Genomic DNA, 24,429 nt, shown 5'->3' on the forward strand with positions numbered 1-24,429 from the left:
CTCCTTTCCCCATTTGGAACCAGTCTGATGTTCCCTGTCCAATTCTAACTGTTGCTTCTTGACCTGCATACAGATTTCTCAGGAGGCAGGACAGGTGGTCTGGTATTCCCATCTCTTGAAGAATTTCCCACAGTTTGTTGTGATCCACATAGGCAAAGGCTTTGGCGTAGTCAATAAAGCAAAAGTAAATGTTTTTCTGGAGCTCTTGCTTTTTTGATGATCCAACGGTTGTTGGCAGTTTGATCTCTGGTTCCTCTACCTTTTCTAAATCCAGCTTGAACATCTGGAAGTTCACGGTTCATGTACTGTTGAAGCCTGGCTTGGAGAATTTTGAACATTACTTTGTTAGCGTGTGAGATGAGTACAATTGTGCGGTAGTTTGAACATTCTTTGTTATTGTCTTTCTTTAGGATTGGAATGATAACTGACCTTTTCCAGTCCCATGCCCACTGCTGAGTTTTCCAGACCACCACAAATCTCATTAATATCTATCCCCGTACATAGTTACTCATATTTTTTCTTGTGTTGAGAACTTTTCAGGTCTACTCTCTTAGCAGCTTTCAAATATGCAATACAGTATTACTAACTATAGCCACTGTACTGTACAGTATATCCCTATGACTTATTTATTTTTAAAAAAATCATACTTTTTAAACTTTATTTTTCTATTTCTTAGGTTATTGAATTAGTTCAGAAATATGGGCCAAAAAGATGGTCTTTAATTGCAAAACATTTAAAAGGAAGAATAGGCAAGCAGTGTAGAGAAAGATGGCATAATCATCTGAATCCTGAGGTAAAGAAGTCATCCTGGACAGAAGAGGAGGACAGGATTATCTATGAAGCACATAAGCGGTTGGGAAATCGTTGGGCAGAAATTGCCAAACTACTTCCTGGAAGGTACTTATACAAATGAATATATATTTTCCTGTACTTTAAACTTGATCTTTATTATGGTTACTATTAAATATATTTATAGATACCCCATGACTTTTATTTATAATTAAAATTTAGACTGCAGAATACAAGCAACCCTTTGCGATATTTGTAGTACATTTTGTGGGAACGGGTGTAATTACTTTTTTAATTTGTGCAACAAAATGATAGACCTTTAGATTATGTAAACATTTAATGCACTCCCCCGAATTATGGTTACATATCAGTGCCAATCAAGCAGTCTTTGTACAAACTAAGCTGTAATCGAATCTAAGTTGAAGAGATTTCTTTCATATTGGATTCTTTGCATAAGATCAGAGAATAACAAATACACTGGCCGAAATAAATTGCTCTGAAAGTGCAGTAGAGAAAATTCAGTTCTTAATTAATAATGGTATGCTTTAGATCCTGAGTAGTATATATATCGGAGAAGCAATGGCACCCCACTCCAGTACTTTTGCCTGGAAAATCCCATGGTCGGAGGAGCCTGGTGGGCTGCAGTCCATGGGGTCGCTAAGAGTCAGACACGACTGAGCGACTTCACTTTCACTTTTCCCTTTCATGCACTGGAGAAGGAAACGGCAACCCCCTCCAGTGTTCTTGCCTGGAGAATCCCAGGGACGGGGGAGCCTGGTGGGCTGCCGTCTATGGGGTCGCACAGGGCCAGACACGACTGAAGCGACTTAGCAGCAGCAGCAGCAGTATATATATATATATATATATCCATGTGGCTAAAATATGAAGTTTCCATCAGGGGCAGTGATGGGCTATATATACACTATACACTGCATTGGTTCAGATGTTTCCTAGCCGTTTGTAGTACAGTAGACCAGCAATTTGGGGAAAATCCATTCCTCACTCAGAAGGTGTGTACTTGTTTTTTATTGTTGTAGTCTCTGTATAGTACATAGTAGTTAATTAAATTCATTTACATGTATCCTTTTTTTTTAGAGAAATAAAACACTTTTATTGTTGAATAAACATTAACTCAGAATGTGATACCCATCATAGGCAATCTGATAAGAGACTGAAAAAAAAAAGAGAGAAATCACACCTTTCACCCACATAACCAAGCAGATATGATCCATTACATGTAGGTTCTCAAGATAATATTTAGTCTTAAGTCAGAAGACTTGACAGCACCATTTTATTTCATGTAGTTCATCCTACATTTACCTAGCAATTGGAGTGCCCATCTGTTGTCAGTTATTGGCTTTATGTAAAGGAAAAACAAACTTCTCATATCTTTTTGTTAGAAGGTAGTTTTACAACTTGGAGCCAGGTCAGCTAAAGTTGAGCTCCTTTCCTGATGCAACTTGGAGATAGAGCACTATATTCTATATATTCTTAATTAATCTTCATATAATTTTGAAATAGCACAGAGCAACGTTGCTGTATTTGTCTTATAGACAAAGAAATTAAAGCGTAATGTTAAGTTTTTTTATCCAAGTTACTGAACCTGGTTTAGGAACTTCTGATGGTTTCAGTCTTTGATAACATCTTTTTACTGTCCATAGAATGTAGCTTAGTGCTTAGCATAAAGTAGGTTCTCAGAAAATGTTTGTGTATTTTTTAAAATGTATACTATAAGTAGCTGTAGGTTGAAGGCTTCCATTTTTACAAGGGGGACTTAGGTAAAAGGGGAGCCAATGAACTTTTTCTTCCATAGGTGTTTTGTTGATAAGAAGTGAAGATGAATCCTGGAATTCTGTCTTTTTATGACCATATTTGATCTTGGCTTCAAGGCTTTTGCCCTTGTTATGCTCTTTATCTGGAATGCTCTTTTTTTTTTTTTTCCTGTTCTTGTATGACTAGTTCATTCTTGTCCTTCAGATTTTAGCTTCACTGTCCTCTCAAAATTGCTCAAAATCAAAATTACTGTAGTTACTCACTTTCTCTTATTACTTTAAATGATCTGCATTGCACTGTTTTTCTTATTATTTATTTTTTTGTTTTTCTCTTCTTCCCTCCTTCCCTGCTGCCATGCTTCCTGTGAAGATGTAAGCCACATGAGAGCTGGGACTTTATCTTACTTCCTTATCTCCAGTGTTTAGAAGTGTATTTGACATACAGACATACAGTATATTTTTTTAGTTAAAAAAAAGTATCTAATATTACCAGTTGTAAAAGTTTAAGTACTTTGTATACTTTATATGGTGTTAAAAATTTATGGAGTCCTCTTTTTCTTTTTTAAATATACACTTTAATTTCTTAGGACTGATAATTCTATCAAAAATCATTGGAATTCTACTATGCGAAGAAAAGTGGAGCAGGAAGGCTACTTACAAGATGGAATAAAATCAGAACGATCTTCATCTAAACTTCAACACAAACCTTGTGCAACTATGGACCATTTGCAAACCCAGAATCAGTTTTACATACCTGTTCAGGCACATATTTTTAATACTTTTTTTGTTTAAAAATCTTCTTTAGTTGCTGTATGGGAAGGTGTTTAGTTTCTTAGTAGGATAAAAACAAAATATAGTAAGAGAAATAGACATTTAAATTCCCAAAATGAAAAAATATGCCATTACTAGCTGTTAAACCATCGTTGTTGTTGTTTAGTCGCTAAGTCATGTCCGACTCTTTGAAAGCCCATGGACTGTAGCCCACTAGGCTCCTCTCCATGGGATTCTCCAGGCAAGAATACTGGAGTGGGTTGCCATTTCTTTCTCCATTAGTGGAAGTTTATCTCTGCTTGTTTTGATTGATAAATATTTTGGGAACAAATTCATTAAAATATTTTCTTTTATATATCATTTTTACAGTATCTAATTACAAAACTTAGTATGTACATTTCCTAACTATCATTCTCTGAATCTTCATGATTCAAAGCTAATGATCATTTATGCTTTAATATCGATTATAGTTTGCTTTAAAAAAATTTTTTGTGTGATTGTAGTATAGCTTGCCTCTAAGAGGTGAGTATATATAAATAATGGTTTAAAGGAGAAAATAGTCAAAAATATTTCAAGCCATCATTTAGGGGTGTGTGGGTTCTTTAGAATTCAGCTTTGCTGTTCCCTCATCACTTAGCTGACTGAGTGAATTCAGCCTTTGTTCAGATAGGTTCATTGCAGATTATCCACATTCATCATAGGGGCAGGCTCTGTTTTCCTTTCAAAGCATTTTCCTACCTGCAAGAAATTAGGAGTTTTCATGAGCTTTGTTTTACCTTTTCCCTGTCTATTTGTCTGTCGTGCCATTTTTCATGTTGAGCAGTTCTTAATTTTTGTCACATAGAATGTAAAAATTAAGTCAGGGCTTAAAAGTATCTACTGAAAGATAAAATTTGGCTTGTGGTTAACAATCTGTGCTTAGTATACCTCAGATTTAATTTTATTCCACTAAATGGACATTATTTTTTTTAGGCATAATTTTCAAAGAACCTCTTTAAAAAGGTAGTGACATCTTAATTAACAAATAGGAAAACTTGCAAAGACAGTACAGTTATCTGCTGATACTTAGTACCTTAAGATTTCTATTGTCTGTTTCTTTACATTTTCCTTTAGAGTCCTAGATTTCAGCAGCATAAACTGAAACATTCTGCTTCTGCCTTAAAGGTTATCTTTAAATTTATTTTTTTTAACTCATAGAATAATTTTTTAAATTATTTGGGGCCCATTGAGTGTTTAATACTCTCAATCAGAATATATTGGAAAGTGAGAGTATTTCTTGTACTTTAAGAATTATTTACCTTTTAATGATTCTTGAAAGATTTGTGTATTCATAGTTCAAGTCATTTTAACTGGTGAAACACTAATTCTAATTTTGACTTGAAAGAAAAAAATGAATTGGTATGAAGTACTGTCACAGGTTAAAATGAAAAGTTTGAGAAAGATGTTTCTAATTCATTGGAAGTTGAGCAATAATTGATATTAATCAAATGTAGAAATAAAGTTCTATTTTAGAATATATATAATGCTTCTGCATTAGTGATTTACATAGGCCATTATGGAAGATAGACAATTTCCTGTTTATATTTATTAGATTTTAAGGTTTAAAAAAGTCTTATGAGGTTCTTCTCAAATTTCTCCCTACCACTGCACACTAAATTTGCAAGCAACTTCAAAAACTTTTACTACAGATTCTTTAGAAAAGAGACAGAATAATTCTTTGTCTATTGTCAAAGTATTAAAAATATATATGTGATTTTGATTGTTTTTCTGAGACAAATAATAGAAGCAGCATCTGTTTTCATATCTTTCTATACAGAGATTGGCATTGGGGGTGGGGGGATGGTAGGAGTAGGAGATGTGAATATTGAAGACTTGCTTTAGTCTCCAGCTGCATAAGTGCTTCATGTGGACCAATCAGTCCTTTCCCCCGAACGATAGAAACACAATTACTTTGTCTTCTCCAGGAGATAGAGCAATCCTTTAATAGCAGATTTTAAAAAACATTTGGTAGATATTGTAGATAATATGTAGACTGGTTGGGTGATAAATCTAGCCCAGATAATTCTCATATTTCATTTAGGGGAAAATAGGTCTTTGCTAAGAGTTGTGTCTTTTAGTCAATAGATTTTAAGAATAAGATGTAGCTATTAAGAAATTATTATATGTGTAAATACTCAAAGTTAACAGAGATACTGACTTTTTCATGTTGATGTTTTATTCAGTTTTTGTGCTTTGCCTCAGATTTTTAAAAATTTATAGTGTTATATGTATGATATTAATGATATTAATTTTAAATTACTTTTGTAGATCCCAGGCTATCAGTATTTATCACCTGAAGGCAATTGTGTAGAACATGTTCAGGCTTCTTCTGCCTTTATTCAGGTAACTTTTTATTTATTAAAAAACAAAACAAAACCCCAAAGGAAACACTCAAACATTTTCAAATTCTAATAGTGCCTGTTCGCTCATATATAAAATTTTGGCAAAAGCAATACTATCTGATCCTACTTATTTTGAGTATTGTAACATTAAAGGAGAAAGTTTGTGTGTTTGAGAAATATAAACTGTACCAGTGTAAAGTAGTTCACAACACTAGTGAGGTGGTTCTTTCATTCTTCTAACTTAGAACATTCAAGTTATGAATGGACATATTTTTGCTAAACTGGATAGAATGTATGTATTCAGATTCAATAAATTAAACTCCACACATAAGTTTTTAAATTGATTAGATGATACAGTGTAAGTTTTTTCTTGCATTTAAATTTCCCAAGTCTTTTTGGTTAAATTAAAAATATTTACCAGCACCTCTTTAGGTCCCAGAAAAATTGTGATACTGAGTACTTGGGATTTTGTAGTATTAAGCTTTATTAGAGAGAATAGACTTTATGTTGCACAGACGAAAATAAAACTTAGAACATTAATAATAATAAAAAAGCAATTTTGTAAATAACCTGTTTTTTCTCTTTTGTTTAACTTATTTTAGCAACCCTTTGTAGATGAAGATCCTGATAAGGAAAAAAAAATAAAGGAACTTGAGTTGCTTCTTATGTCCGCTGAGAATGAAGTTAGAAGAAAACGAGTTCCATCAGTAAGAAATAATCTAAAGTGTTTAGATTTTACTGTTAGAATCTTTTATGTGCTTTATTGCTTTTGTAGTTTTAATCAGCACTGACTTTTGTATGCCAGCAAGTGGAAAGCATATTTGTTGTGATTTCAGATTTTAATATGGACTGAAAATAGTTTTTCTAATTTGCAACTTTGAAGTTACCTGTTTTTGATATGCATCTCTTGGAACATACTTTACAGTGTTTTGTATTAAGATGCTTCTTGAATAATATCAAACAAACTTAAGGTATAATCTTCAATATGTGTATTTGTGAAAATGTTGTGTGGATTAGATTAGGCTTTGTTTTCTATTAGACATTCCATGTGATAATGGCCTTAATAGAAAAAAAAACTTAAAAGAATTTAATTAGATTGTGTAGAGATACTTCTGTGCTTCAAAATTATTTTTATTCTCCCTTTGAAAATGTTTTCTTATTTACTGTGTTAGAACACAAATTCAGTAAATTGGAAAAAGTAATAATGTTTTAAGTATAGGAAAAGGTAACATTTAGGTTTTATACTGTCTAAAGAAATCCTTCAGTGGAAGTGAGTTTTGGTTATCAGGTATGAAAAGTATTGTCTGAGATTTGGTTGATGAGAACAACTACGAGTATTAAATCAGGATAAATGATAATGATTCTAGCTAAGTTAAACAGGCTGTGCTAGGAAGAAAAAAAGTTTGTATTTAAATGACAATTTTGAAAGCTTAATATCCTGGGATTTTTTACATTTATGAAAGTGTTTTTCTTGATCTGGGGCTAAGTGAGGGGACAGTATATTTAGAGTGACTGGGAACTAATACAAAATTACTAAATAGAATAAACTGAGGGCTTGAAATAGTATTATGAGGCAACTGGTGATGTCTTTAAATCATTTAAGAGAGTATTAATAAAAATGACATTTGTTAATTGTAGTGGATGAGATATATACCATGGAAAAGTAATTTTTGTTTTGAAACTACAAATACCATGGGCAAATAGGGATACCTGAAGTATACTTAAAGTTAATTTCAGTTTTATTAAGAAACTGCAAATAAATAAGCATGATTAGAGAGTCCACATTTATAGATAATATATTCAGGTTTAAGCACATTTAAAATTTTTGATAATAATGTAATTTGGTAATTTAATAGGAAAATATAATTAACTAAAAGAATTGCTATTTTGCATTAAAAAGGGAGAAAGTTACTAATTATTTTTTTTCAAACTTGCTATCTAAAATCCACTGTCATAAAGATCTGGTTGAATAAGGAGATTGGCAATTTTAGAGGGAAATTGCTGCACCCAGTATAACAGATTCTATGCTCATATAAAGTATTTATTCTAGACAATTATGTGGTAATAATGATTGCCATTTTTCCGAGTATTCATTATGTTCCACTCTTGTAGATGTGCTAGATGTATTCCTGGTAATCCTTGTATTAATTCTGCAAATTAGGTGGTTGGTTGCTAGGCATTCAGAATCAGATGAATGTGATTACAAATCTATGGTTTTGCCAGTGGGCCTAGTAAGCTCCCTCTTTGAATCTTTTTCCTGCCTGAAAACTAAGTTGAAATGTATGTGGTTTGGAAGTTATCTCCAGAAAGTGATTGTAAATGCAGAAGGTGGCTACACTAGTGAAATAAGATTGCTTTAATTTCTTTTATTTATAGGAATCTTTAAAATAGATGGAACTTGTTTTGAAACAATGTTGGAAAGTTATTTTTTCACCTTAACTCGATCGATACTTAACATTTTGCTATTGTAAACATTACTACATTCTAGTGATTTTTAATTTTAATAGTAATAGGTACTGTTTACTGAGTGCTTCCAATGGGCTAAGCAATATGTTCTCTAAAATATGGTAGCTATTAGCCACATTTAATTCAAAATGTAAAAGTTCAGCTCCTCAGTTGCACTAGCCACATTGTTGTTGCTCTTATGGCTGGTGGCGCCCATGTTGAGCAGCCTCCAGTGCAGAACATTTTCATCACCTCAGAGGGTTCTTTGGACCATGCTGTACACTTTATATCCTATTGCTTCTTGTTTTTTCCCTATTTTTTTGAGATATAATTACGTGTACAGCATCATGATTTTACTTACATATTGTTAAGTTTAGTGAACATCCATTGTCTAATATAGATACCAAAAGAAAAGAAAAAGACAAAGGAAAAAAAACGTTTTTTTTTCCTAATGATGGGAGCTCTTAGAATCTGCCATTCTTAACAATTCTCAGATTATGTATTGTTTCTTAACCATGGGTGTTCAAGATCTCGCTTCTTGTTTTTCGTTATGAGACACTAGAAAACTAGGTTCAAAAGATAAGTAAATTGGCCAGTGTACATCTCTAGCAAGATCAAGAAAAATGGCACAGCCCCTGAATTCAAAGGATTTACTTTGCAGTGGGGAAACAGTGTGATAAAATAAGTCACACTGTTTTATTGGAGTTCATAGAAGACTGAGATTTAGGTAGTTAGAAGGGTTCCCTGGAAGAACTCCTGTTTGAGCTTAGTCTTGAAAGACAGGAGGTGAATATATATTAGCAAAAGAGATGAACTTGGACATTATTATAAACAGAACAGTTAATAGTGTATAATAGGATGGAGTACTTCCCAATATTTGAACTGTATCTTGAATGAGGAATAGGAATTTTTCCTGGTCAGTAGGTTGAGCCTTCTAGATAAAGAGAATGCTTCCTTTTTCTAGGGTAAAAGACCAAAACTCACCAGGAACTGCAGGTACTACAGTTGGGTATTCAGTATTCCCTGGAAAGAGGGCTTGTGTTGGAAGATGAAGTTTGAAAGGTAGAGAAAAGTCAGATTCTAGGAGTTTGAACCTCATTTTGTAGTATATACATACTAGTTTTAGCTCACCATGACTTTATAGGTGTAAAAAAAATGTGAGTTAGACAAAAGAAATATAGTCAACATGAGGTTTAATGAAAAAAAATTTTGCGTCAATTTTAAGGAAAGATGGTTTATTTGCTACTGTATTTTTAGCTGAAATGTTGCGAAGTATGTTGTCCTAGAAAAACTCATACTTAAAATCCACATTTTTGCTTAGGTTGGGAATGACAAGTAATGTTCAAATTTCTTTTGTACTTTTAGCAACCTGGAAGCTTTTCTAGCTGGCCTGGTAGTTTCCTCATGGATGACAGCATGTCTAATACTCTAAATAGCCTTGAGGAGCACGCTAGTGAGTTTTACAGTATGGATGAAAATCAGACTGTGTCTGCTCAGCAGAACTCACCTACAAAGTTCCTGGCCGTGGAGGCAAACGCTGTGCTGTCCTCTCTACAGACCATCCCAGAATTTGCAGAAACTCTGGAACTTATTGAATCTGTAAGTTTGAAATTGTGAAATTATCAAAAAGCTCAATTTTAGTTATGTGGTTTCATATTCAGAAACAGTTTAATGGACACTCACCAGTTTTATGTCGCACATTACGTTGTATGTCATGGTTAATTTTGTTCTGATATTTTGCAGTGGTTTTTGGCAAAAAATATATATATTTATTATACAAGTTGTATTTTAGAGACAGTTGGAAAGTAGAGAAAATTAAAGAAGAAAATGAAAATCCTCCATAAATCTAGAGTTAATAATTTGAGGTATTTCCTTTCAGGCTCTGTTCTATACATATAAAACATATGCATATATTTTTAAACTCAAATGTACACTAATGCTTGTGAATTTTTTTCCCACATTATACCATGATCATGTCTCTGTTTTCTTAACTTGTTTCTAAACTTGAATATAAATGGTTTGATGGTATTCTATCATATGAAAGTAGCAAATTTTATTTACCCAATGTACTGTTACTATTGGACATTTATCTGGTGTTGAATGCTCAAAATTCTCCAAGCCAGGCTTCAGCAATACGTGAACCGTGAACTTCCAGATGTTCAAGCTGGTTTTAGAAAAGGCAGAGGAACCAGAGATCAAATTGCCACTATCCGCTGGATCATCGAAAAAGCAAGAGAGTTCCAGAAAAACATCTATTTCTGCTCTGTTGACTATGCCAAAGCCTTTGACTGTGTGGATCACAATAAACTGTGGACAATTCTAAAAGAGATGGGAATACCAGACCATCTGACTTATCTCTTGAGAAACCTGTATGCAGGTCAGGAAGCAACAGTTAGAACTGGACATGGAACAACAGACTGGTTCCAAATAGGAAAAGGAGTACGTCAAGGCTGTATATTGTCACCCTGCTTATTTAACTTCTATGCAGAGTACATCATGAGAAACACTGGGCTGGAAGAAACACAAGCTGGAATCAAGATTGCTGGGAGAAATATCAATAACCTCAGATATGCAGATGACACCACCCTTATGGCAGAGAGTGAAGAAGAACTAAAGAGCCTCTTGATGAAGGTGAAGGAGGAGAGTGAAAAAGTTGGCTTAAAGCTCAACGTTCAGAAAACTAAGATCATGGCATCTGGTCCCATCACTCCATGGGAAATAGATGGGGAAACAGTGGAAACAGTGTCAGACTTTATTTTTTTGGGCTCCAGAATCACTGCTGATGGTGACTGCAGCCATGAAATTAAAAGATGCTTACTCCTTGGAAGAAAGGTTATGGCCAACCTAGATAGCATATTTAAAAGCAGAGACATTACTTTGCCAACAAAAGTCCGTCTAGTCAAGGCTATGGTTTTTCCAGTGGTCATGTATGGATGTGAGAGTTGGACGGTGAAGAAAGCTGAGCGCCGCAGAGTTGATGCTTTTGAACTGTGGTGTTGGAGAAGACTCTTGAGAATCCCTTGGACTGCAAGGAGATCCAATCAATCCATCCTAAAAGAGATCAATCCTGGGTGTTCATTGGAAGATCTGATGTTGAAGCTGAAACTCCAATACTTTGGCCACCTCATGCGAAGGGTTGACTCATTGGAAAAGACCTTAATGCTGGGTAGGATTGGGGGCAAGAGGAGAAGGGGACGACAGAGGATGAGATGGTTGGATGGCATCACCGACTCGATGAACATGGGTCTGGGTAGACTCCGGGAGTTGGTGATGGACAGAGAGGCCTGGCGTGCTGCAATTCATGGGGTCGCAAAGAGTCGGACACGACTGAGCGACTGAACTGAACTGAACTGTTTTTTCAGTATTACAAATTAAAGAATATGTGTAAAGCTTTGTGCAAAATCATGATTATGTCCTTAAGTTAAATTGAATTTTTGAATCACAGTGTGTGACCACTTTGAAGATACTCCCTGTGTGTTCGTGTGTGTGTCAGTCGCTTAATTGTGTCTGACTCTTTGTGACCCCATGGACTGTAGCCCGCCAGGCTCCTCTGTCTGTGGGATTCTCCAGGCAAGAATACTGCAGTGGGTTACCATTTCCTTCTCCAGGGTATCTTCCCGACCCAGGGATCTAACCCAGGTCTCCTGCATTTCAGGCAAATTCTTTACCATTTGAGCCACCAGGGAAGCTGTACATGTTACCAAATGATTATGTAGATGTAGAATAGAGAGTAAAGTTTTCTGATAGAATAGAATGTGAAATTTTATGACAAACTATACTGTTTATGAAAATAAAGTAATTTGTTCCTTTCATTTGAAGTACTTTGGTAATAAGCTTCAGCTACTGAATTAGATGAAGTGTTATTTTGAAATGTTCCAAATTGGAGTTGTAGTAAAACCATAATCTGTTCCTCTCAGATGGTCTTGCTTAAAAAAAGAGGAACCAAGGAAAGCCTATTTCTGTGGATAAAAATGGGTAGTTAATTAACTCTGGAAATCATCATCCTATGTTTAAGACTAGATGTAACCAGCTTATAATATTAATAACTTTAGTTAGGAATTTAATCTGTTGCAGGATCCTGTAGCATGGAGTGATGTTACTAGCTTTGATCTTTCTGATGCCGCTGCTTCGCCTGTCAAGTCCACCCCAGTTAAACTAATGCGAATTCAGCACAACGAAGGAGCCATGGAATGTCAGTTTAACGTCAGCCTTGTACTCGAAGGGAAAAAAAACGGTTGTAACGGGTCAGACGGCGAGGCTGTTCCTTTATCCTCCCCAAGTGTGGCTAAGTTTAGCACTCCACCAACCATCCTCAGAAAGAAGAGAAGAATGCGAGCGGGCCAGTCCCCAGGCAGCGAGCTTGGCGATGGCCCATTCACTGATGGTGGGAACACAGCACTAAAACTCACACCGGTGAAAACACTACCATTTTCTCCTTCACAGGTAGTTGTGTTGTTTTTGTTCATGTTTACAACTGTTGATGAGCTCGATTGAATTAGATCTTGGAAATCCATACTAGCAGTTCATTGCTTTAGTAACACATAAAAATGTATACTGTACTCAGATGTATATAGGAGAGTGCTGAGCTGGGATAAATCAGAAAAGTATCCGGGAAGTGAAGTAGTTGTATTTTATCTTACAGTGTTTAGAGCTGAAAGGGATGTCTTAGATACGTAGTTCCACATGTTTGTAGAACTCATCAGAAAATAGGTCCAGAAAGGGAAAATCCCTTGCCCACAGTTATCTAATGGCAGAACTGAGACAGAGAGCCCGGTTTCCTGACTGACTATTCAAGAGATACCAGGTATATATTCCTAGACAACTACTTCTTATAAGAATTTCATGTGTCAGAAGTTCATCTAGGGATGTCAGGAATTACTTGCTTTCTCCTGTAGTTATATCTTTGGGCAGCAGATACTTATATCAGGGAAAACTGTTTCTTTGATTTTATAATACTGTCTTAATGAACACCATATTCCAGGCTGTATGCTAAACACTTTTCTTATGGTATCTTAGTTAATGATCTTGCAAAAAACCTCTGGAGGTAGAATGAAATTCAGAAGTTAAGCAACTTGTCCAAGATGAGTAAGAAAGAGATGAAGCTGGTATTTGCTTAAAGTGTATTGACAGAGGTAAAAAAGTTTTATGGAAGAAGAAGGAAGTTTAATGGCCAAGTAAACTTGGAGGCTATTGGGATATTATTGGAGGTATATTTTGACACTAGGAAGATGAATATCTGGGAGTAACTACACAGCCACTGTTTTCTCTGAAAATTTACCACCCCGCCAGCCCACCCTCTGGAGTTACAAAGTGTCCTGAGGAAAGTGAACCTGGGTTGAGCACACTAGCAGTTTTCTGTTTTTGGAGTTTTGCATACCTGCAATTTTTGTTGAGTAAATTCTAGGATGGAAGTTGGCTGAGAAGCTGAAGCATGATTATAAAGACCGTATGCTGTGCTGTGATGTGCTAAGTCGCTTCAGTTGTGTCTGACTCTCTGCGACCCCGTGGACTGTAGCCCGCCAGGCTCCTCTGTCCATGGGATTCTCCAGGCAAGAATACTGGAGTGGGTTGCCATTTCTTCCTCCAGGGGATCTTCCCAACCCAGGGATTGAACCCGCATCTTCGGCATCCCCTGTGTTGGCAGGCGGGTTCTTTACGACTGGAGCCACGTGGGAAGCCCATAAAGACCGTATATTTCATAGCAAAGAGCTTGGATTTTATCCTGTGACTTACAGGCATCAGAAGTGATAGAGCTAGAACTCATTCCAATTATAAGTAGCCTTAAAGCAGTTTCTGCTTTTTCTTATCATTGCTTCTAATTTGTTGGCTACAAAAATAAATTAGTATTTCACAATTGTATGTAAGTTGAAATCCAACGCGTAAATTGTGCCATTTGGAAAATGGACTCTATGAGACCAGTTTTGGCTGCTCAAAGGTTCTGAACTATGTTCTAAATAGGCACATTTGCCAGACAGCTGTATTTCTTATTAGTTAAACTTATTCTGGGGCTTCCCTGGTAGCTCAGCTGGTAAAGAGTCTGCCTGCAATGCAGGAGATCTTGGTCCAGTTCCTGGGTCGGGAAGATCCTCTGGAGAAGGGATAAGCTACCCACTCCAGTATTCTTGGGCTTTCCTGGTGGCTCAGACAGTAAAGCATCTGCCTGCTCATCTGCCCGGGGAGACCTGTGTTTGATCCCTGAGTTGAGAAGATCCCCTGGAGGAGGGCATGGCAACCCATTCCAGTATTTTTACCTGGAGAATCCCCATGGACAGAGGATCCTGGCAGGCTACAGTCCATGGGGTTGCAAAGAGTCGGACACAACTGAGCGACTAAGCACAGCACAGCACAGCACAAACTTACCCTGAATTCTATATGTTCTTATAGTAAGGAGCATTTAAGATCATTTATTAATAAAATCATAAAACTTTTTTTCAGTTATACCATTGTACAAAGCTTACCTTTAGCAAAGCAGCTATTTATAGCTTCTGTAGATTCTCATTTGATAAGATATACTGTTTGGAAATTTTTTATTGTGTTTTGTTACTTTTGGATTTTTGTTAAATGGCTATTTTTGGAATACCTGTTAGGTGTTTAACACTGTTCTAAGAGCTGGGGAGGCAGCGATGAACAAAACAAAATTTCCTGCCCTTGTGGAGCTTTATTTTTATAGAGTGGAATGTAAATGTATTGTTATTGGTATCTTTTCCTGAAAAGAATGGAGAAATAACTTGAAAATTTAATCAGTTTGATATTTGTGTAGGATGTTGACATTTTAGAAGTTGTCTCTACACTCTCTTTTTTTAGTTTTTCAACACATGTCCTGGAAATGAACAAATTAATATAGAAAATCCTTCATTCACATCAACCCCTATTTGTGGGCAGAAGGTTCTCATTACAACTCCTCTTCATAAGGAAACAACCCCCAAAGATCAAAAGGAAAATGTAGGGTAAGTAGTTACTAAATAATTGTGTTAAAGAAAATGGGAAGCAGTTTCAAAAGTAGATTAACTTTTTGTCCATTTATATGTATATCATAATCCTTTTCATATGGGATTTACAATTTAAAAAAATCATAACCTTAAATTTTATCCCTAGGAGACTAGAAATCAGCTAAATGTAGTATAGAAGTTTGATCTTAAGCAAATAGCATTTTTAGTACTTATTTCTACATTAATCTTTTTTCTGTTTTAAGATGATCGGAATAAGAATAGTTTAGGCAGGCATATTTTAAAAGTCTTGGAATATTTAAAGCATGTATATAGACAAGAAAAATTCAGTGTGTGCTTTTATGATGGCTTTGTCTTCTTTAACTTACATGAAATCAAATTTTGACTATAATACAAATATTTGAATGATTGGACAGGTTTAGAACACCTACTATTAGAAGGTCTATATTGGGTACCACACCAAGGACTCCTACTCCTTTTAAGAATGCGCTTGCTGCTCAGGAGAAAAAATATGGACCTCTTAAAATTGTGGTATGTATATTCCTTTTATTTTTAAAAATGTTCCTAATTTTAATAAGACACAAATTTTGATTTTTTTATCCTTGATTTTTAACACTTAAAAAAGATGTTCAGTGAACTGGATTAAAAAGACTTACCTCCTATAAGTTTGAATTTGTGTTAATCTTTTTCCGTGTAAATACACCCTTGCTTGGCTTGTTTTGAATTCACACTTTCTTTATGTCATCCAGAGAAAGCAAATCAAGTGTCAGTAGAACTCATTTCTTAATACTAAAACCTACCTTTTAGTAGTTTCAGTAGCAGTTACCTACAGGATAATAAAATAATTTTAATATTTTGATATACATAAGCACTGGAGAAGGAAATGGCAACCTATACCAGTATTCTCGTCTTGGGAAATCCCATGGACAGAAGAGCCTGGTGGGCTACACAGTCCATGGGGTCGCAAGGAGTCAAACACAACTTAACGATTTAAAAAAACAACTAAATTACATAAGCACATTCCTAGTAATATTTATGAAACTGATCACAATACCTCTTTAAGGCTCAGTTTCCTCTTCTATTCAGTGGATATAACAAAACACCCCAGCAGGCTATTTATGAAGGTAGATAATGGAAATAAAGGGGCTGGTACTAAGATTCAAGTAGTATGTGCTTAGTTGCTGCTATTATTATTTTAACAATGATGAGTAACAGTAGTAGTACATGAATGGAGGTGGGAAGTGTTATCTGTACTTTCATGTATATATTGTCAATGTTGAAGTACCTTAGGTGAGCCATGAGCATTCTGATTCTAGGCAGATATAGATTTCTGACAAATAAGGTACATTAGAAATAAAATATGATTTTTAAAATGGTCATTTCTAGGATACTTTGGTTATATAAATCAGTTAATAAACTCTGGTTTACTTGATCAAATCAGTTTTCTACCAAAAAGTGTGTATCACACTCAAATGTTCTAGTCTTTTCCTTATTTTGAAATACTGTTTTAGAGGGTACATAGTAGGATTGATCAAGTCTTTTTGTCACTTAGCTCCATATACTGCTATAAGAAAAAAAAAGTTTAGCGTGCTCTAAACTTCTTAGTTTTTATGCATATACATAATAATAGTGGGATCACATTATGTACTTTTTGGTTACCTTTTTAAATTTAATAAATTGCATTTATTTAAAGAAATTACCTTGCATTTATCTCATAACTTTTAATGGTTTTGTACTATTCCATTGTATGGACTTACCTAGTTGATTTAACTAGTTTGTTTCAGCATTTTGTTACTCATTTTTTAAAAAATCATTAATTCGACAAATACTTGACTGAGTGCATCATGGGTGCCAGGTGCTAGGCTAGTCTTTTGGGGATGTAATGTTAAACATGTCAGGTGTGGTTCTTGCCTTTATAAGGGTATGTAGCCTAATTGAGAATTCTGAAAATAAGCAATAATTTGAAGACATTTGAAACAGTTCCTCAGGGTCATTTTGCCATCATATACTTTGAATAAAAAATGGTATTTTAATAATAGTGCACAAGAAATTAGGTTTCAGGTATCTAAAGTCCCTATCAGTTTGTTCATGTTTGGGAAGAATTTATCCATTGCCAAAATAGGTCGTTTTCATCAAAAATTTAAGATAAAAGGAAAGTATGGATTTTGTAAGTAAAATTTCTAAAATATCTGCAGGCTCGTTTGCAGCAAGCTGACTTTTCATTCCTCCAGTTGTTTACTGAGCATCTACTGTGTCCTAACCGCTCAGCTTTCTTATGTATCTTACTGTGGATCAAATGTACTTCTTAGACTTTGGCTTTTTAGGACACTTGTATTTTTTTTTTTTTTAACTGAAGTATAGTCAATTTACAATGTCAAGTTAGTTTCTGATGTACAGCAAAGTGATTCAGTTACATATATATACATTCTTTTTCATATTCTTTTCCATTATGGTTTATTACAAGATATTGAATAATATTATAGTTCCATATGCTATACCTTGTTTTTTATCCTTTCTATATATAATAGTTTGCATCTGCTAACCCCAGATTCCCAGTCTTTCCATCTCCAACCCCTCTTCCTCCATGGCAACCAAAAGTCTGTTGTCTTTGTCTGTGAGTCTGTTTCTGATTCATACATAAGTTCATTTGTATATGTAAGTGATATCATATGGTATTTGCCTTTCTCTGTCTGACTTGACTTCGTATGATAATCTCTTAAGTCCATCAGTGTTCCTGTGTACGATGTTGTTTTCTTTCTTTTTTAATGGCTGAGTAGTATTCCCTTATGATATATATGTACCACATCTTAGGGCACTTGCATTCTTATAGGCGAAAGAACAGATTCCAGATTCCTTTTTAAGAACACATAACGTGTGTTCTTTGTGAAATGTGATCCTTAAAACAAGAGCTCTTAGAGCAACACACAGAAATACTCACATAATTCCTCCATGTCTCAGGCTATAGATGAGAACACTTTAAACATTCTGTTTCCACTTTAAAGTTTTTGTAAGTACTGTGAAATCTCGTTTATGTATGGATGCTATTCGCCCTAACTTTGTTGACTGGGAACGTAAGCTGCTGGTCATTACATGCTGCCAGTTTGTCCTTTGATTTAATGGAGCTTTGATTACTTTTTTTTTTAAACAGGTCTTGGTTATGGTAGGTCTTAATAATAATTTACATTTTTTTCTGAGTTATATAGTGTGCTTAGTTATTTGAGGGCTTCCCTGGTGGCTCAGATGGTAAAGAATCTTCCTGCAATGCTAGAGACCTGGGTTCGATCCCTGGGTTGAGAACATCCCCTGGAGAAGGGAACAGCTACCCACTCCAGTATTCTTGCCTGGAGAATTCTATGGACTGAGTCCATGGGGTCTCAGAGAGTTGGACACAACTGAGTGACTTTCTGTATTATTTGATAGAAAGATAAATGAATAATATTTTGAGACTACTTCATCATTCAGCCCACATTCAAGTTTTTTTTTTTGTATTCTCCCTTCCCACACTCCAGTACACACATAGACAGCCACAGACACACATGCACGCACACATGCTTCCTGAACACTGGGATTCAGCTCTAAGCTTACGGCTAGGTGTGGAAAGATGTATACAGAAGAAAAAGCTCGTAAACAGCTCAAATGTAGTGGTAAGACAAACATGCAAACTAGTAATTACACACTGTATAATAACTACAATAAAAATAGGATAAGGAGACTACTGTCGTCCAAATTTATTCTGTGTTTCCTATTTTTATGTAAAAATAGGGATGTAATCTCTTTTCTTTTTAATTCTGAAGATCCTGATTGAAGCAGGAGCTATAATGGGTTCCCCAAAGGAAGAATTTTATTTAGTGCCTTGCCATGAAGGAAGTGGCACACTTCATTCAGTGCTTGCAATGTGCAATATTATTTTTGCCATTCAATGGATTAGATAATTTATTCAACTTATATATCTATAGGGGCTGGGAGAAAATTATGCCAATAATGAAAAAGTATAAATGTTGGGTTTCTATATATGGGGAGAAAAAAGGAAGTGCTATAAAAGGCTTTTTAAAACCCCTTTTAAAAATAATTTAGTCACAGCCACTTGCCTTCTTGGAAGAAGATATTCGGGAAGTTTTAAAAGAAGAAACTGGAACAGACATATTCCTCAAAGAGGAAGATGAACCTGTTTACAAAAGCTGCAAGCAAGAGGTGATCTTTTAGTATTGTTGTTGATAAAAGTCTTTATCATGTTCCAGTGACTTGGCCATAATGTCCCTATTGTAAATTATTCATTCTAGCATACTGCTTCTGTCAAGAAGGTCAGAAAATCACTAATCTTAGATAATTGGGAAAAAGAAGAACCAGGTACTCAACTGTTAAATGAAGACCTTTCAGACTTGCAGGTTTGTAAAGGATTTTCCTTATATTAAGATGGTTGCTTTAAGCTCTAGTGGTTCTTGTGTTTTACTCATTGTGTGGTTAATTCATTAGAGATCATAGAGGGTTTCCATTGGTGTTGTTCAGCCTAATTCAGAGAGAAACAGTTAACTGTCGAGACATTCACATCCTTGCTTTTTATATTTGTTTTGTTTTGAGAGAAGTTAGCTCTCTTATGTATGATGTCAAAGAATGGTAGTCCTCAAGCTTGAAATTTCAGTATTTATCTTTGGTTCACCTCTTAAATATTTAATTTCGCTGCATTGCTAGAAATTTCCATCAGAGCGAAAGCTTTCTTGGAGGGACATGCATAGGACTTCCACTACCACTTACTCCATAGTCCTTCTGTTCGTCTCCATTTTTGAATTAGTTATTTTATTTTCCTCTTTCTTTTTTCTCTTAGTCAGAAAATATATTTACAACATCTTTATTAATGATACCATTATTGGAAATACATGACAATAGGTGCAACTTGACTCCTGAAAAACAAGATACAAATTCAACCAACAAAACATATACACTTAATAAAAAGAAACCAAACCCTAACACTTCCAAAGTTGTCACATTGGAAAAGAACCTTCAGGTATGAATTTATAAATTTCTTTCAGTGACTTTTGTTGTTGTGTATTCAGTTATCACTTTGGACCTACTGATCACAAATCATACTTTTTCTTTTAAATTCAAAATTGACTATAACAGTAACTAGACACTCACCATTGTTTTGTCTCTCAAACTAGATTTGGGTTTCTGAGAGACTCACTCATCAGGGCACATATAAAGTAAACACCTGGAATTATAGCTGGAGACTCTCCTGGTGATTTCTTAAGCACTATTTCATTCTTAAACTAAAAATACCTAAATCTACTTCTGGCACCTCTTCTTCTTTAATAAATAATTGTAACCCGAGTTGCAACTTTTGAAGGGTAAGTGGTTGGAAGCAGTTTCAACTTGATTTTGTTGGTATAATGGTTTCCAGTGAACTCTCTGGCTCATAGTTATAAAACAGAATGGTTTTTTTCAGATACTGTGCAGCCATTATGTCGCTGCAAATGCAAGCTCAAAAATTTTTAACTATATCTTAAGAATTCAACCTAGAGAATTTGAGAGGTCACCGAGGAAAAAGTTCTCTTCTTTACGCCACAATGACTGCAGAACTAGCATTCCTGACATTCAAGCATTCCTTGAAAACATCTTTGGCGGTTAGATGTGTGGCACCTCCTCTCTTTATTGAGCCCCTGCTCTTCACAGAGCCATGTAGCACATTCTCTGAATCCATTTAAAGTGATCTGACTTACCAGTGTTAGACACAGAACTTTTCAGGAAAATTTATTATATAGGAGGTCATACCTATACAGTAGTAACCTTGACAATAGGAGAGGAAAACGAAATGAAAACAAATGAAATGAAAACAAATGTAAACTTGGCTTTGTGTTATTTTTCCTAATTTGCAAGACATAAAGCATTCTTGGTTCATTTTTTGACATTGTATCCTCTTTAAATCTTTTGCAAAACTTTGAAGCAGTAAAGACTGATATTTCTGTGCTCAGACTGATTTTGTAAAGCAACTATATACTCCAATTTAAAAATAAACCGGAGTTGTTTTGAGGGGCAATTGTGGAAATAGAACTTTTAAACTGCCTCCACAGGCCTATATATGGCTAAAACATTGACTTAACAATTAATCATAAACATTTTCGTATATGATTTTGGAACATCGTTATTTAAAAATCACAATGCCATTGTCAAAAACATTTTATAGTAATTATCAAATATCCAATCAATTAATTGATTTTTTAAAAGTCTTAATTGTGAAGTAGAATGGATAGTTTTCTTAGCAGTTTTCACATCACTATTAATATTTCCTTCCTAGTCAACTTGTGAATGGGAAACAGTGGTTTATGGGAAGACAGAAGACCAACTTATCATGACTGAACAAGCAAGAAGATATTTGAGTACTTATACAGCTACAGGCAGCACTTCAAGAGCTCTCATACTGTGATTGTTACTAAGACTGATGAAATGCCCCCACTCCCTTACAAGATTCTGTACTAAGTTAGGCTGCAATGAAATTTTTTTGTTGATTTTTTTTAAAGTTTTAAAACAGCCCTAAAACGGTTTGCATCCTTTTTCATATTGGGCAAGCAGAAAGCTAGGCACTTAAGTAAGGGGTAGGCAATTTCGTGGTTTATTTTTTTAAGACATGAGATTTTTAAAAATTGTTTTTAAAGAGCAAGATGGGGAAATCATATTAGAATGTTCAAGGATATTCTCAAAGTAAATTCTCACATCTTTTCTTCAGAAGATATATGTTGCTACTCTCCTGATGCTGCAGTTTTGTCATAGATAGGTCTTATGAGTATGTGTGATTTCTGAAATTAGTCTCTATACAGAAAGCACACATGGCCTTATGAAGTACTTTTGCCTATCTGCTGATTTACTTAGGCTACCATTTACAGAGAAACACAGTGGGAAGGCATTTAAAAGAATGAAAGTTGCACTACTAATTTTTGGTATTTTTCAAAAAATTGTAAAATTAACTACAGTGTTAAATGTATTTATTTGAGCGTAGTCCTCAAAACAAAAGGCATTGCAAAAATGTTTTTTCCTTATTGGTAAAGAGTCAGTATTTTCTCCATAAATCTCAGAAGAGCTGAGAGTTTTGTTGAATGTATTGTACAGTATGTAGGAGCAGGAAAACTTTGTAAATTGGAAAGAAGTCTGTTTTTATAATTTATTTTCATTTTTAAAGCTTAAATGTAGATATTTATACCTATACAGGGTGTCTAGAAGCCAATGTTGTTTCCTGTTATTACAGATAACATAGTAAAGAACAATTTTGACTTTTAAGTCTGAAACAGTAGTAAGTTATAGCTGCAAAGAATTCAGTATCTATACTGTATGTCACATCTACCTAAATATTGCACTATGTCCTTTAAATCATGTTGGTTATAAAGTAGTTCTAAAAATGTACTAAATAATAATTTAATATTTTCTTTTTAAATTATATGGGGGGGTCATATAAATTAATCTGGTGATTTGTATATTTGTTTGAAATTTTTGCATTTTGTTTAAAAAAAATAATATGGTACTTTGGTCCCTAAAAACAGTCTGCACTTAGAAGTTTATTATATTTACTCAATGTTTAAGAAGTAGAGAACATTATCTTTTATTTATAAAAATATTTGTCTTTTTATAAATGTTTTGTGTTTCTCTACAGGTTACAACAGTTGCTTCAGTTGCCTGTTTTAGGTGTTTGCACTTATTTTATTTCTTCTTGAAAGAATGTCTTTATTTGCTTTTGTGTAGAGATTTTATGTAATTTTTTGAAACATATAATGGTATGCTGTCAACTTAAACACTGACAGGTAAATAGAATTGTACACTGTCGCTGTAATAATTTGTAATCGACACACTCTCTCCTCTCCACTCCTGAAGTATGCTGCTATGGAAATAGCGGGATCGGTTGCTGCTATGAGAGAAGGAAAGAGCGGCCACCACGTGCACTGTGTGGAAACGTAAAAGTATGATGACGGCGAGTCCCCAAGTTAACTGAATGGAATCAACCATTACCAGGCGAATCCTGGCAAATACCAAAATGCTCTGCCTTAAAAAAAAATACCAGCTTAAGAGTCTCTGTTGATGGAAATGGAAATACCAAGTATTTTAATGCCTAGCTTTTCAACAGTAGACCTAAAAGGATTTTAAGCTATTTAAATCTACTTGCTCATTTTTGCATATTATATGTAGTGGGAAGTGAAGAAAATGTGTGGTACTAAGATTATGCCTTGTTGATAACAAATAGATGAACCAATTTGAATCTTCCTAGCATGTTTGTTAAGTATGTTGATTGCTTCCTAATTAGTGAACTTCTCATAGAAATTTCACTTTGTAAAACCAATGATTGTAGCAAAATCATACTGGATCATTTCAATTTCAGTTACCTTCAACTAATAGCACATAATGGTTCCCTTTTATCTTTTCTTTTTTTTTTTTTAATGTAGCCCTTGGCTGGTTTGGATGTACATAGTCTCCAATTACCAAAGTATAATATCTTGGAAGAGCTATATTTTTTTAAAGCATAGCTTTTCTTGAGCATTAAATTATCCCACATGTAATATATTGCAGATAAGCTTGGGATTTTTGGACATAGTACATATTTCGGTTGGTATTGGTTGAATCCTCCAGTTAACTGCTTTGTTGCTTTTTGCAAGAAGATTTTTTAATCTTAAACATGTCAGGCATCTTAAATCACCTTTTATACTGTTGTGTTCAATTTGAATTTCTTTCAGTATGTTAAAAATGCCAGACATAACATGTAGCAGCCATACTTGCATGGAAACTGACTACACATATAATACTGCGTTTTGTTGTAAGGTTTTCGCATTAATACAGCCATTACCCTGATTAAATTGAGTTTTTTGATGTATGGGAAAAAACTTTCCATTGTAAGAGAATCTTGCATACAATATTGACTGTTAACATCCAAAATAAAGCATCTGTGTACAAGCTGACATGGCATTGCTTGTTGCACTCAGGTTTTGTATTTTGTATTGACTGACCCTTGAAGGACTTAACCCAATATTCTGTTCTTAGGCCATTTTTCTCCTTTGGAACTCTCCTTTCAGGTGATTTCATCCGTTAACACAACTTGACCTCTTTACTCAAGAAATGAAAATACATTTCCATTTCTTGAGCCTCAATTACAGCCATATTTTCAACTGCCTGTAGAGATTTCCTTATGACTCTTCTGTCAACACCTTAAATGTAGGATGTTCTCTTTTTCTCCAGCTTGAACCTGCCCCTCTTTTGTTCTGTCTCCTAGTGGTGTTCCTTTCCCTTCGATCACTCACTGAGAAACCTCGTGCCTCTCCGTAACCTTCCACGTTGAAATCTGTTTTAAAATCT

General features: G+C 34.8%; 1 protein-coding gene across 13 annotated transcripts in view; it reads left to right on the forward strand.

The window, feature by feature from the left end:
- Positions 1 to 24,035, forward strand: part of MYBL1 (MYB proto-oncogene like 1) — a 37,886-nt gene extending 13,851 nt beyond the window's left edge. The window contains exons 5-17 of one of the 13 annotated variants that reach the window (XM_081503267.1): positions 677 to 897; positions 3,149 to 3,323; positions 4,446 to 4,496; positions 5,640 to 5,714; positions 6,316 to 6,420; positions 9,524 to 9,757; positions 12,233 to 12,601; positions 14,963 to 15,105; positions 15,522 to 15,636; positions 19,180 to 19,296; positions 19,386 to 19,490; positions 21,395 to 21,519; positions 22,960 to 24,035. In XM_081503267.1, coding sequence (XP_081359393.1) covers positions 677 to 897; positions 3,149 to 3,323; positions 4,446 to 4,496; positions 5,640 to 5,714; positions 6,316 to 6,420; positions 9,524 to 9,757; positions 12,233 to 12,601; positions 14,963 to 15,105; positions 15,522 to 15,636; positions 19,180 to 19,296; positions 19,386 to 19,490; positions 21,395 to 21,519; positions 22,960 to 22,978 — 1,854 coding nt within the window. In that variant the 3' untranslated portion in view covers positions 22,979 to 24,035. Of the gene's footprint in view, positions 1 to 676; positions 898 to 3,148; positions 3,324 to 4,445; positions 4,497 to 5,639; positions 5,715 to 6,315; positions 6,421 to 9,523; positions 9,758 to 12,214; positions 12,602 to 14,962; positions 15,106 to 15,521; positions 15,637 to 19,179; positions 19,297 to 19,385; positions 19,491 to 19,927; positions 20,108 to 21,394; positions 21,637 to 22,741 lie in introns of those variants that run through there. The other 12 variants (XM_081503260.1, XM_081503261.1, XM_081503265.1 and 9 more) reach the window with 12 other exon arrangements.
- Positions 24,036 to 24,429: the final 394 nt, after the last annotated feature.

Source organism: Giraffa tippelskirchi, chromosome 6, assembly GCF_054371585.1.
Source record: "Giraffa tippelskirchi isolate mGirTip1 chromosome 6, T2T-mGirTip1v1.2.pri, whole genome shotgun sequence".
Lineage (NCBI taxonomy): Eukaryota > Metazoa > Chordata > Mammalia > Artiodactyla > Giraffidae > Giraffa > Giraffa tippelskirchi.